Consider the following 14014-nt stretch of genomic DNA (forward strand, 5'->3'; position numbering starts at 1 on the left):
GCCTGGTCCAGCGGAGTTGGGGAAGAATCAGTTTCCAAGAGAGGGCAGAGCCAGGCATACCACAGATCACTGATTTAAGTACACCCTCATTTCCCTGCTGTGTGAACACACAGGCAGCAGATATGTTGACAGCAAGGTCCTCAGGGTGGGGACACAGAAGGGGAGGTTGGAGCCAGCCCCAAGCAGAAAGCAAGGGAGTGGCCAGAGGGGCCGTGTGCTGGCCATGCCCAGGGACAAGAGGCGGATGGCCCTGTGGTGAGCCATCCAGAAGAGAAGATAGCATGCCCAGCCTTTCCATTCCTCAGGTGCCTGCATCTTTTAATGTCATTTCTCCATCTTGGCCAAAGCAGGGCTTTGTGGCATGGGGAAGCTTTGCGGGCTTGGCAGGGAGTCTTGTGACTGTGGGGACTCGTTACCTGTGTGGAGGATCGATCTCTTGATTCCCTCATTGTCCCAGTTGCAGAGTATTTTATATCACTTATTTAGCTACATCTCGACTAAGCAGTTTTTTGTGCATGCCAAGATAAAAACTCCCCTGGACTTTCTAGAAAGTGGAGCCAAGGGCCTGGGGATTTAGCTCAACAGCATAAACGCCTGCCTTGCAAACAGGCAGTCGTGGGTTTGATCCCTGGTACCGATAAAAAAGGAAAAAGACAAAAAAAAAAAAGAAAGAAAGAAAAAAGAAAGTGGAGCCAACTGGGGAGCAAGGACAAGGATCATGAGCAGTTTGATGGAGTTTGGGCCTGTGGTGGATTCCAGGGACAGCGTCCCTTTCCCTGGCACCCCTGGTAGCCGTTGCTTATGCTCAGAGCAGTGGCCTGGCAGGCAGGACCTGGGTGCTGAGTTTGTAGGCACCTGATAGCTCTTGTTCTAGGGCAGGCACTGTCCCTCTCCTGGTCTCGAGGTGGGGTGGGGTGAAGGCTCGGATGAGCTGAGTGACATGGGGCAAAGAGCAAAGAGCTCGCGGGCCTTCACAGCTGCGTTGCCCCCCCCAGGTGAAGCGGAACAGCACACCCCCCCTCTCCCTGTTTGGGCAACTCCTGTGGCGAGAGTTCTTCTACACAGCGGCCACCAACAACCCCAGGTTTGACCGCATGGAGGGGAACCCCATCTGCATCCAGATCCCCTGGGACCGCAACCCCGAGGCCCTGGCCAAGTGGGCCGAGGGCAAGACAGGCTTCCCTTGGATTGACGCCATCATGACCCAACTGAGGCAGGAGGGCTGGATCCACCATCTGGCCCGGCACGCAGTGGCCTGCTTCCTCACCCGCGGGGACCTCTGGGTCAGCTGGGAGAGCGGGGTCCGGGTGAGTGCTCTCTCAGCAACAGCTGGCCTGTCCTTCCCGCTCGGGCCCAGCAAGGGCGACCCGCCCCTACCGGGCCGGGGATGGGACGGGATCCCTGGGTGCCGGAGACCCTCTCAAAACTCTCTGTGGCCTGCCCTTGGCAGAAGGCCCTGGCTCCTTGGGGTGCTCTGGCGACCTGGGAGGACCTGTGGCAGGGGTCCCCAGGAGGCTGATTGGGCCCCTCCCCGTCTAGGTATTTGACGAGCTGCTGCTGGATGCGGACTTCAGCGTGAACGCGGGCAGCTGGATGTGGCTGTCCTGCAGCGCTTTCTTCCAGCAGTTCTTCCACTGCTACTGCCCGGTCGGCTTCGGCCGCCGCACGGACCCCAGCGGGGACTACATCAGGTAGGGTGCAGGCCGGGCTGTCTGACTTCTGCCCGCGGCGGCCTCCTCCTAGGCTGCAGGGCTGGCGCACTGACAGATTGTCCTGTGTGTGTTTTAGGCGATACCTGCCAAAATTAAAAGGGTTCCCCTCCCGGTACATCTATGAGCCCTGGAACGCCCCAGAGTCCATTCAGAAGGCAGCCAAGTGCATCATCGGGGTGGACTACCCACGGCCCATCGTCAACCATGCCGAGACCAGCCGGCTCAACATCGAGCGCATGAAGCAGATTTACCAGCAGCTCTCACGCTACCGGGGACTCTGTAAGGAGCTGCGGCACTCCGGCTACTAGCACCCTGAGGGCCGAACAGCACCTGCAGGCCCAGAGGGTAGACGGGGGTCTTGAGGTGTCTGCTGAGGGGCTGAGTACCCTCTGCCTGGCTGTGAAGTTGACCTGACTTCCTGGGACAGGAGTTTGCGGGCTGGACTGGCCTGGACCATCCTTGAGTATCTAGGGGCAGAGGAGGAGACTCAACCTTGCTGTCGTGGTCCTTTCCCTCCCTGTTTCTCGTACTCTGCAGCTCCTGGGGAAATGACTACTTCTTCCTCTCCCGCAGGTCTGTTGGCATCTGTCCCCTCCTGTGTGGAAGATCTCAGCCACCCGGTGGCAGAACCCAGCTTGAGCCAGGCTGGAAGCAGCACCAGCACAGGTGAGTGGCAGCACCCGGCCTGTGGCCTCCTGTGGCCTCCCACAGCCTGGGAGGCTTTACCTCCATCACACCAGGCTGAAGCCAAAATGAGCACTCGCCTGATGAAGCTTATATTTGCCAGGTAGACAGGTGGGAAGGGAAGCAAAAAGCCCAATTCAGGTAACAGGTGCTTGGGACAGTAAAAGTGAGGAGCTAGGTAGAGAGGGCGGGCAAGGGGGCTTCCTTTGGGACTTGTTTTGTTTTGTCTTGTCTCACTGTGTATCCCAGGCTGGCCTTGGACTTGTGGCAGTCTCCTACCACAGCCTCCCAAGTGCTAGGATTATAGGCATGGGCCACATAGCTGGCTCCTTTGGGTCATTCTAGAGTAGAGCTTTCAGGGAACACCTCTTGGAACAATGGCTTATTCCCTACATAATAAGCAGGAGCCAGGCTTTCCCAGAACTGCAAAAAGAACGTTCTAGGCAGAAGTATTTACAGGGAAAAAAAAAAAAACAACAACTCAGAAACAGCAATGAGCAGATCCCATCCACTGGTCAGGAAAGGGGCCGGGTTGGCCATGTAGCAGTGTCAGTATGAGAAGTCAGGCCCAGCTCCTGAGGCTCCGTGTCAGTGGTCTTGTGAGCACTGACATGCACTACAGCCCCACAGAGTTTCCCCAGCCCCCGTTACTGTGGGGAGTAGGTGGTGTGGGGCAGGCTTGGGGACAAGAAGGTGGGAAGGCGGTGGCTGCAGTGTCCAGGCGGGAGGCAGAGGCAGTGAAAAACAGGTGCACTGCACCGTGAAGCTCTCTGCAGCTCTGGGATGATCAGCACAGTAATGAGAAACTCGAATGGAGTCTGAAGCTCTTTCTAGTCTGCCTGCCAGGTGGCTCTGAGGGTGTGACCTGCTCATTGCCACTCTGTAGGCCACTGTGGGCTTGCTCAGGGGAAAGCTCACCTTCAGAGCAAGGACGGTGGACGGGCCCAGCAGTCTCAGGCTTGGGGGCCCAGTAGACCCCACTGCCAATGGGCCTGGCCGGCCCTCAGTACCTCAGGGCAAAGTCAATTCTGCAGGAAAGCCAGGCCGAATCCTAGGCCTGCCTGGCCCAAAGCACTTGGGGAAGTTGGTTTCCAAGGCGGGCAGAGCTAAGCACACCCTCAATCAGCGATCTAAGTACACCTTCATTCCCCATTATGTGGACATGCAGAAGAAAAGCAGGCCTCAGGATATGACTGTAGAGTGGCAGGTCTGTGGCAGCAGGGCAAGGTCTTCGGGGTGGGAACACAGAGGAGGAGGTGGGAGCCAGTCCCAGGCAGAAGGTTGCAGGGGTAGAGAGAGGGATGGCAGGGCTGCAGGTGACCTGGGCCAGAAGAGCAGGGCTGCACAACAGTGGGCGGGCCATCATGGCCATGTGTGCCACCTCCGACCCCTTAACGTGCTTCCCTGCAGGTCCCAGGCCACTGCCCGGTGGCCCAGCATCCCCCAAACGCAAGCTGGAAGCTGCTGAGGAGCCACCTGGGGAAGAGCTCAGCAAACGGGCCAGGGTGGCAGAGCTGCCCACCCCTGAGCCACCGAGCAAGGACGCCTGAGAGTGAGTGGCAGCAGGACATGAGGTGGCAGGGCAGGAGGGAGCGGGGTGCAGGGTGGAAACCACAGCCAGACACAGATCTGGCACGGGACTGCACGATGTTTAGCATTTCAGCTCAAAATTTCCACCATCCTGACTTTTATGCCTTCTGAAATTTGAAAGGTCGTTTAAAAGTTGAAGCCCTTAGTTATATTTGCTAGCAAAGGAAGAAACAAACAATATTTTGGGTATTTTCTACCTGTTAAAGTGACGCAGATCTACAAAAAGAAAGGAGATGGGGCATGAAGCTGCCCCAACCTGCTGTGTTGCGCGGGTGGCCAGCGGGGGGCAGCGTGGACCTTTGGAGGAAGGGACCGCTGTGCAGCCGAGCCACCCACTGAAGACAGGGGCCCCACTGTCGCCCTTGCCTTCCCAGCCACACCTCCACACTGCTCATCTGTGTCAGCGCACATCTTTTTTGGAAACCTCCTGAATGTCATGTAAAACGTCTCCCCTGCCCCCAAAGCAGGAAAGGCAGTTTACACTTTTCTGGGGAATGATGAATTGCTGTCCTCTCTGAGTCACCCTGCCAGGCTGTTCCCTACGTGCCAGTTCTGAACCAGTGGAGTGGAGGCTTCTCTGTGGAGCTGTTTGGTTGTTCTTTCCAGATCACACTCACTTCTGGCCACACCTGGCCACTGGTTGGTGTGCTCAGGGAGACAGTGAGCAGTTGGTGATGGTCCAGGCTGCCTTTCGGTTTGTTTCTGCTCTTGTTTTTTGTCTTTTGTCTTTTTGAGACAGGGTTTCACTGTGTACTTCAGGTTGGTCTTTGTAGCCCAGGCTGGTCTCGAACTTGCAGGGATCCTCCTGCTTCAATCTCCCCAAGTGGTAGGATTACAGTCGTGCACCACCACGCCTGGCCTTGCCTTTCTGGGCCCTGGGCCCTGTCAAGACACTGCTGATAAGCAGACTGTCTGTCTTACTTCTGGGAGGACCAGTGCCCGGTCACTGGTTCTCCCAGTTATCTCTCATCCCAGTGAGCCTAAGCAGAATTCATTCTGTATTGCAAGTCAGCAACTTGCAAGCTAGTGCTCTGGTTTCAAAGCAAGTTCAAAGAATAGAGAGGATAAGTGTTTGGGTAAAGTTGCTCATAAAGATGGTAGTGTCCAGTACAGCATGAAATTGTTGCCAGCAGATGTGTGAGGAAGTGAAAGCCCAAAACATGTGCAATGTGGTGTGACGGGATTTTCTAAGCAGACGTGACGATCTGCTTAGAAAAATGGAGGCAGACAGCCTGTGACTCTTAGACAGGTGCGGCCTCTTCAGGAGATCCAGGAGAGCTGCTGATGGGCTGCCGTCATCTGAAGACTCGGCATGCAAGTGGGTGCTGGGACCTGAAAAATGAGCTGGACTCAGGCAGCCAGGGAGGCATTTTGGACAAAAAATAAGTTAAGGCTTACATGAATTTGTGCGAACTACTTAGCCACTGTGAGAGTGTTCCCTTATCTATAGTGAGGTTGTGGTAGCGAGGGTTAAATGATTGGATTTACCTGTCAGGACTGTGAGAGCCTCTAGTGCAAGTGGACCGTCCCTAAGCCAAAGCCCCGATGTGCTCTGAAATCCAAAATTCTTTGAGCTCAGTGTGTGGTTCATGCCTCTAATTCCAGTACTTTGGGAAGCCGAGGCAGAAGTATCACAGGTTCAAGCCCAGCCTGAGCAAGACCTGTCTCAAAACAGAAACAATAGAAAAAGGCTGGGAATGTAGCTCTGAACAGAGTTCCTAGGTTTAGTCTCCAGTACCACAAAGAAAAAAAGATATTTTGGATTTTCCGATGTGGGATGCTTGACCAATAATATTTATGCAAATATCCCAAAATTCATAAAATTCCAACATCTAAAACAATTTTGGTCCCTAGTATTTCAGACAAGGGAATACTCAGCCTGTAACACAAAAGCAGCCATTTGAGTAACACCAGTAGGTGTGTATCTTTCTCACCTAACCAGAGGCCCGGAGGGAGTGATCAGGCGGTTGGGCCCATGGGGAACTCGCTGGGCACAGAGAAGCCATGCGGGACAGAGCTGGTGAGACTGGCATCAGGAAGCTGAGCGCCGGCTGGGCCTCACAGAAGGATGGGCGGGCAAGTGAGCCGGTTGAGAGGTGAGATGGTGATACCAAGTGACCACTTGGGGTGCAGTGGGCATGCTGGTCTCTTGCCTGGTAGTCCAGGAGACTGTGTGTTAGCCTGCTGGGACCTTAGGGACTGCTAGTCACTTTCCTGTGTCCCTAATCAGTGGCTCAGGGGAGGCTGCCTAGGACGAGAGCAGGGCTGGGAGGTCAGAGCGCAGGGCAGGAACAGAATGTCACTGACTGCCAGCCGCTGTCCCCTGCCCTGCTCGCCGCATGTCCATGTTAAAGGGAGACCACCCAGACCACATGTGCAGAGCCTGCGTAATGCACTGCACAGACGGGGCAGGTGTCACTTGCACAGGCCTCTCAGTGCCTTTGACTGTCGCTGCTGTCTGACCAGAGTGGAAGCTGCTGGGCCCAGGTTGGCACAGAGTTGCATTGAGGGGGAGACTGTCCCCTCACCCTCTGGTCATGCTTAGCCCCGCGGGTCGGGCTGGACAGGTGGCCTTGGTGAGATGCCGTAGGTGTGAGGTGCGTGTGATCGTCCCCTACCCTGCCCGAGGGCTCCCCCAGGGCCGTTCACGGGCTTTAGCTCCGGTGCTCTGGTAGCTGCCATGCCTCCCGCTGTGGCGGTGCACAGATGGGCTGTCATTTACAGTTTCAGCTGCTGCTGTGGAAAGCATGTCTGGTATCAGTCGGTTTATGCTCACCTCCACCAGCTGAACGTTCTGCCTCTAGTTTTATTTTGCAGTGTTCACTAAACTGCAAAAACAAGCCAACTTCCAAATAGGTAGCTCTCATTTCGGCTCTTCCTGTAATCCCCGAGCTGCTGACTGCTCAGGATGCCATTAGGCTGGCGCTGTGCACAGGCTCTCGCTGGTACAGTTATCTCGGCACCGGGGAGTGGCGCGCCCCGCACTGCCCCCTCCCCCCCCGCCCCACACAGGTGCCCCGAGAGCTCCTGAGCTCGACTGCTGCAGACAAAACGTGATCCTTGGCTCCCAGCTTAAGCCTGGGGCTTTGTGGAGTGAAAGCTGGCTCAGGGACTGTCTTCACTGTCGCTTGACACCTGTTCAGTTGTGTGCTCTCTCCTCATGGGGCAGGCATGGGCGTCTGTAAAATGGACGTGGAGGCAGCCTGGCATTCACACCAGTGTCTCACATTCCCTGCACTTAATAAGTGGCCGCTCCCTGGCTGGGGCCCCTCCACTTCATACATGAGGCTGGGGTGCAGGAAGGCTCAGGGCATGCTGGACAGGGAAAGTGCCCCCGTAGGCGCAGCTTGACTCTGACATCCCTGCCCTCTCTCGGGCCTACATATGCACCTGTCCCTCAGGAATGGGATCACGGGCAAGAGGATCTGACAGATTGGGGTTTCCTGGCAGCATCTAATCGATAAGGCCAGGAGGGCATGGGTCCCTAGGAGGCCGGAGGGGGACGTCATTAGCATCCTTTCTGTTCCAGCTGCTTCCATGTCCCTGATACACATGACAGTAAACAAGGTGGACAAACCAAGTGAGTGATTTTGCAGCGCTTGCTCTCCGAGTTGATTTTCCCCTCAGTGCTTCTCCCCTGCCTGTTGTTCCCTTTCCTGTCGTGCCGCGTTATCATTTTCCTGCGAGGCCTCCTTTGGTTCGCCAGGCCCCTCCTCTGCAGACATGCGCCTGAGCCGGAGAAGGGAGCGCAGTTATCTGCTGACCGTGCAGCTGGAGTAGCTCACTGCGCTTGCTCCCCAGCCAGGACAAGCTGGTTCTCCTATGTGCTGGCGTTCTGAGTGGTAGCTTTGAGCTCATCATCAAGGGGCTTGGGTGACCGGAAGTTATCTGAGCCTGCCCAAAACTGACTCACCCCTCAGTGAGCATGGGTCTCTGTTATCATTGCATTTCTCTTCCAAGTGGAGGCTCCTTCACCCTTGGAGGCAGCCTCTCCCCGTGTGCATCAAAAACTGTGCCCATGATCCCTATGCACAGTGGAATGCTACTTAGCCAAAAAAAGAGTGAAATCCTATCACTTGGAGCAGGGATGATGCAACTGGAGATCGTTATATTCAGTGAACTGAGCCAGGCCCAGAAAGACAGTACCAAATGGTCTCACTCATGTGTATTTTTTTGTTCTGTTTGGAGAACAAGGTCTCACTATAGTTCAGACTGGGCTTGAACTCACTATATAACCCAGCTGGCCCCAGTCTTACAGCAGTCCTCCTGCCTCAGCCTTCTGAGTGCTGAGTTTACAGACATGCGCCACCGTGACAGGCTGGAGTGTTTTAGAAAAACTTGATTGCATGAACTGGCAAGCAGAGCAGTGGTGAGCAGAGGCTGGGAAGCTGGAGAAGAGGGTGACACAGAGAGGGGCTGGCTGGCGGGTAGAGGATGGCAACGCAGAGCTGCTCCCATGCACTGCTGTGCGGCCAGTGCCAGAGGTAGCAGCGGAGTACTGGCTCAGAAAGTAGGCGATGCTGAGCGGCAGGGTGGGGCTCAGGGTGGAGCACTCCCTGCCCATGCTGCAGGCCCCCACTTCCTCCTCAGCCCTGCCATGAGTGAATCAATGAACGAATAAATTAATTATGTTTAAAGAGCCGGGCGTGGTGGCTCACGACTGTAATCCAGCACTCGGAAGGCTGAGACAGGGGATCCTTGGGAGTTCGAGACCAGCCTGGGGCTACAAAGTGAGCTCAAGGCCAGCCTGAACTTCATAGTGAGACCCTGTCTCAAAAAGACAAAAAAAAAAGAAAAAATTATGTTTAAAGAAATCTATGTTTGAGCTGCTGGGAGCATTGCATGGTGCCCATAAGTATGTGTTGTCTATGTATCAGAAAAATTGAATCTTAAAGTATCTTCATGGATTGCCCCTCCACCTGTGCTAGGGCTCCCAAAGTATCCAGAGACCCTAGAGCACAAGCCCCTGGCCTAGGGATTCTTCATGTACCTCTCTTCCACCCTAAGCCCTGAGGTAGCGAAAACACCCAAAAAAAGGAGGTGCTGGCTGCAGGCCCCGGCACTGTGGTCTGGCCTCCAGCCCTGGAATGAGGGTGTCCTGCACGGGAAGATTCTAACTGCTTCTCCCCGCTTCGGCTTAGCACAGGGCGGGAGGGAGACCTGCGACTCCCTGCTCAGGCTCCTAGTTTCAGTAGATACACGGTCACCTTGGTAACAGATGCATTTATCACTTACGTTTATAGTGAGAAAAGTGTGACTGGGCTGGTACAGCACAAGTCTAGAGAGAAAAACTGTTGAAAATAATACCTGTGTTAAAGAACAAGGCATTCCTCGTATGAGAAGCTGAGAGAGTACATAAGATCCAAAATGTGCCATACATAAATGGGAGGAAACTGTTCTGAAGGGAAGAGAAACTGGGATGGGGAAAAGAGAAAAGAAGGAAACATATATATATATGTTTTTGTCTTTCCCTTCCTCTCGCGGTTCATTGAAAAGAAAGGGTTGTGCTAATACTGTTTGGACAGTTAAATGCCTCTATCTTGTACTATGAGAAACTAATTTAAAGACAGCAATACACAGCGTGTTAACCATTGTTACCCTCCTATTATCTTATTTTGAAATTTTGTTTCTCTTGAAAACAGAAATTTAGAAAAGAATAAGTCACTTGCTATTGCCTTGTTCAGGTGCACACTTCTGCTGTTTTGTTTTGTGTGCCCTTTGAGACAGTCTCACTGTGTAGCCCAGGCTGGCCTCAGGTTGGGGTGCTCCTGCTGCCTCAGCTCCTGCGCGTGCCTCACTATACCCAGCTTGCACTCCTACTTCTGCATCGGTTTCCCAGCTTGCAGAGAACAGGTCTGCTTTAGATTTGCACGTGACCTTAAAGGGTGGCATGTGACAGGCCGATTTGGGGGCTGTGGAGGTCTTTGACTACTAAGAGCATTTTCTCCTTTCCTGTAACATCTTGGCTCCCATTAATGTTGCTCAGCTGTTAGTCTTCGTGCTGTCATGCAGCTGGATTTTTTCTTTTTACACCTCTTAAGTCTTAATGAGAGCCATCATAACATAGAGATTATATACAGAATCTTTAAAAATCAAGGTTTAGAAACCCTGGGCTGCTTGTTGGGGCTGTAGCACTTATGAGCACTTTCTTCTTACACAAGTCATTTGTCTTCTCTGGGTCCAGTCTTCTCACCTGTGGAAACGGGGCCCACATCTTCAGGGTTAATGGGGTTGCAAGTTGCACTAGCCTATGTGGGCTGCCTTTCCCAGGTACCCCTGGGCCCGCGAAAGACGCCCTCTCTCAGTCCCAGGCGAGAAGTTCTCTCTGTAACCACATGTGGTTTTCCCTCCATCCTCCTAGGCCTGAATTTCCTCTTCTGTAAGCTCACCAGCCACATTGGATTAGGGGTTACCTTGTCTCCTTATTTTTCCATAATTGCTTCTTTAAAGGCTCTCACACTCACTTATAATCAGGAGGCTGCAGGTGAGGCCAGAGGACTGCAAGTCTGAGCCAGCCCTGTCTCAAAAATCATTTCTTAAAAATAGCTGGGGAGCTGCTGGGGATTTAGCTCAGTGGCATAAGTGCCTGCCTTGCAAGCACACAGTCGTGAGTTTGATCCCTGGTACCGATAAAAAAATAAATAAATGAAATAAAAATAAAAAACAAAAATAGCTGGGGAACAGCTCCGTGCTGGAGCACTTGTCTGGAGTGCACAATGCCCTAGATTCAATCCCCAGCACCACCATCAAAAAAAAGGTCCCTATCTCCAAATGCAGTTGCATGCCAGGGTACTGGGGTTAGGACTTGGACTCCAGGGGCAGAGACATGAGGGAGGATAGTTGAGACAAGTGGCGCCTGCTGCAGCGGGCTCAGTACACTGCACAGCACTGTTACGTGCGAGTCTGCAGGCCTTCAAGGAACACTGCTGCCCTGCGGCCTCTAGGACACCCTGGGCCTGTTTAACCCAGCAGCCCAGGACTGCCGGGCTCCGCTGTCCTCTGTGGTCCAGGACGAGGCTGTGTCTTCCCGCTGCCCAGATTCAGGCAGTCGGAAACCTTTCCAGTGAGGCATCGCATGTCGCTCTCCTGTTCCTCCAGCACTGTGTCAGGGTTCTTTTATCTGTATGAGGAAACCTGCCCGCCTGCTGGTTCTAAACTCAGTCCCTGCCTCACTCTTCTCAGTTACTGCTCTGTTTTTCTGATTCTCCATCTTTACCAGCAGCTGCTCCCTCTTATCATATCTGAGAAGTGTCACCCAAGGCTTCAAGTGAGTGTTGTGCAGCCAGAGTGTCCTCTGCTGCCCTTGACTGTGGGTGGAGATGTCAGGGGAGAGCTTGTCCTGCACTGGCACTTTGCAGGGGCGGTGTTCAGCCAGCCCTGTCCCCAGGGCCTCTGTAGCCACTGCTTCCCAGTTCCAGTTTCAAGGTCCCCAAGGAAGCAGCCAGAGGAGCTCATGTCTCTGAGCAACCAAGCAGCCTCCTAAATGTTCCTTTGCTCTTGTTTTTCTCTTCCAGCTGCAGAATCACCGCTCCATGAGCAAAACCTGGGTGTCCAAGCAGCCAGCGTGGCCAGAGTGCAACGTGCAGAGAAGCTGATGGCCGACCGAGACAGAGCAAGCGTGTGTGTGTGTGTGTGTGTGTGTGTGTGTGTGTGTGCATGCATGTTTACACTTTCATGATCCTGAGTGCTGCCTGGGCTGGGGGAGTGCCTGGAGCCGCCCACCAAGGCTATTGGGCATGGCCGTGACCTCGGCTTTGTCTGAGTAGGATGTAGTGTTAGGACCCTGCTGGGCACCCCCTGTCTTCTCATTAAACCGAGGAGCAAAAGGGCCACATTTCTGGCCCTTGTCTGAAGCATAGAATTCTAGAGGCAGCAGAATCCAGCTAAGTGCCCACTATCCAATGCAGGAGGCTGGGCAGGCTGGAATGGAGGGCTCTGTTCCTCCATCCTGATGAGCACCATCTTGATATAGTCACCTGGCCTGTCTTTTTTCATTTTCATTTCATTTTTACCGGTACCAGGGATTGAACTCACGACTGCCTGCTTGCAAGGCAGGTACTTATGCCACTGAGCTAAATCCCCAGCCCCCTGTCTTCTTTTCTTAATGGTGGTGGGGGTACCGGGAGTTGAACTCATGACCTCACACTTGTCAGCAGGCACTGTGCCACTGAGCTAAATCCCCGGCCCCTTATCTTAGACTCCTCTGCCACTGACCCTCCAGACGCTTCCTTGAGCATCTGGGGCTGAGGAGGAGGCTGCAACTGACCTGAAGAATCTGTACTCTCAGCTCGAAGTGTACCCAGATGCCTGACTGGGGCTATCGCCTAAGCAACACGTCTGCCCTTTCAGGCCAGGACCCCAAGTGAGGAACAGAGCCCCGGCTGTCACTGTTCCCCTCCCAGAAGCTGAACACCAGCACCAGAGCCTACACAGGAGCTATGGGGTCCCAGCTGGGCCCTCCACCGGGAGACTAGGCCAGGCAGCCACACTCCAACACCCCACGGTGCTCAGTGAGGACAGCTGACAGCCAGCCAGGGAAGCCAGCTCCTCATTGTTCTGTAGGCTTCCAGGGCCTGCCAGGGCTGGTCTGCATCCAAGCTGCCATGTCAGCTGTCCCAGTAGCTGGGCCCCGGGAGCTCAGACAGAGGGACTGGCATGGGCACTGCCAAGGGAGTTGGCAGAAGTCTGCGTGGTGTCCACAACCAGCACATCGTCCCTTCCAGAAGCAGTAGACAGGGGCCTGCACCAAAGCAGCCAGGCCTGCATTCCAAGGCTGTCACAGGCCCGAAGCGAGAGGGGCACTAAGAAGGACTGTGTGGCTGACTAGAGCAAGTCTTCCATCCCATGGCCTGCACTTGAGCCACAAAATGTGTGTGCGTGTGTGTATGCATGCATGTGTGTGTGCACGTGCAAAGCTGAAAGGCGAATTCCTGTTGGATTATGATTCTCACGTGTAACAATAAGCTGGCCTCCGGGCCTCTTCCGCTACCTCCCCTGTGACCTCTCCAGCCGTGGAGCTCTGAACTCCCACGGCCCACCCTCACTGTCCTCTGTCCTCAGACCTGAACCCTGGGCAGGCTCTCGTCTCCTCAGTGTCTAGCACACTGACAGGCTTCTTCCTGAGATGGCCTGTGGTTTTCTCAGCCCGAGAGCTGCCTCTACAGTCCCACTGTCATGTGTGTCACCCACATCAGAAATGTCCTGTAACTGTGGGGAAATGTCATAGGCGGTGGTGTTTCCAGAGAGCTGGGTGGGGCTTTCCCTCCCTCGGCCCCCGCAAAGAGGAGGGAGAGCAGGGCGAACCTGCAAGGTCACAGGCTGAGGGCCCGGTTCAGTATTTATTTAGCAGCACCTTCAGCTAGTGAGGTAATTCCCTCCTCCTGCCTATCCAATGACTCTCTTCCCTAATGTACAGGTTGGCACGACCTCCTGCCCTCTGCTATTCCCAGCAGGCTGGCCCATTCCCAGGAAAGCTTCCGGTGCAGAGGGGCAGTCCGTTCCTGGAGCTGTAGGAAGGGACATGGTGGCCTGGAGCTCTGTGATGACTCAGTCCTCCCTCCTGGCCCAGGTGGCCCTGGGGGCTTCCCCAGAGCAGTGCCCCAGACCCTGATCCAAGGACCAGCATGGGGAAGAGATGGTTGCAGGCAAAATGCACTTTATAGAGATGTTCTATTGCTGGGAAGCTGTGTTTCTCCCACAGTTTGTTTGTGAATATTCACTTGTTTTATAAATGTCTGATCTTGTCTGTGCAAAGCTGTGCTGTCTTCTATCCTGTGGGAGGTCTGGGGACCATAACGTGGTAAGGCTCAGCCTGCACGAAGCTTTGGGTCAAACGATCTTGGTTGTGCTGCAGCCAGGAGCCTCTTACTCCTCCCTGGAGCGAGGAGGTGCCCACATGCGGTCCTGCTGGAGAGAGCACTCTAGCCCCAGACGTGGTCCCTGAGTGCCACCCTGCAGTGACCCAGCCTCGCAGTGCACTTAAACCTCCAAAGCCTGGGCTCAGACCGCGGCCTATTCTTTACATCAGT

General features: G+C 54.4%; 1 protein-coding gene across 1 annotated transcript in view; it reads left to right on the forward strand.

The window, feature by feature from the left end:
* The window catches only part of Cry2 (cryptochrome circadian regulator 2), a 31086-nt gene extending 17347 nt beyond the window's left edge, over window positions 1-13739 (forward strand). Inside the window, exons 7-12 of the mRNA XM_003465141.5 lie at window positions 996-1307; window positions 1540-1691; window positions 1789-1991; window positions 2286-2378; window positions 3807-3948; window positions 11501-13739. Coding sequence (XP_003465189.1) covers window positions 996-1307; window positions 1540-1691; window positions 1789-1991; window positions 2286-2378; window positions 3807-3946 — 900 coding nt within the window. The 3' untranslated portion in view covers window positions 3947-3948; window positions 11501-13739. The remainder of the gene's footprint in view (window positions 1-995; window positions 1308-1539; window positions 1692-1788; window positions 1992-2285; window positions 2379-3806; window positions 3949-11500) is intronic.
* The last annotated feature ends 275 nt before the right edge of the window (window positions 13740-14014 follow it).

Source organism: Cavia porcellus, unplaced genomic scaffold (genome assembly GCF_034190915.1).
Source record: "Cavia porcellus strain 051 isolate PalLab524CR breed Dunkin Hartley unplaced genomic scaffold, mCavPor4.1 scaffold_17, whole genome shotgun sequence".
NCBI classification, from domain to species: Eukaryota; Metazoa; Chordata; class Mammalia; order Rodentia; family Caviidae; genus Cavia; species Cavia porcellus.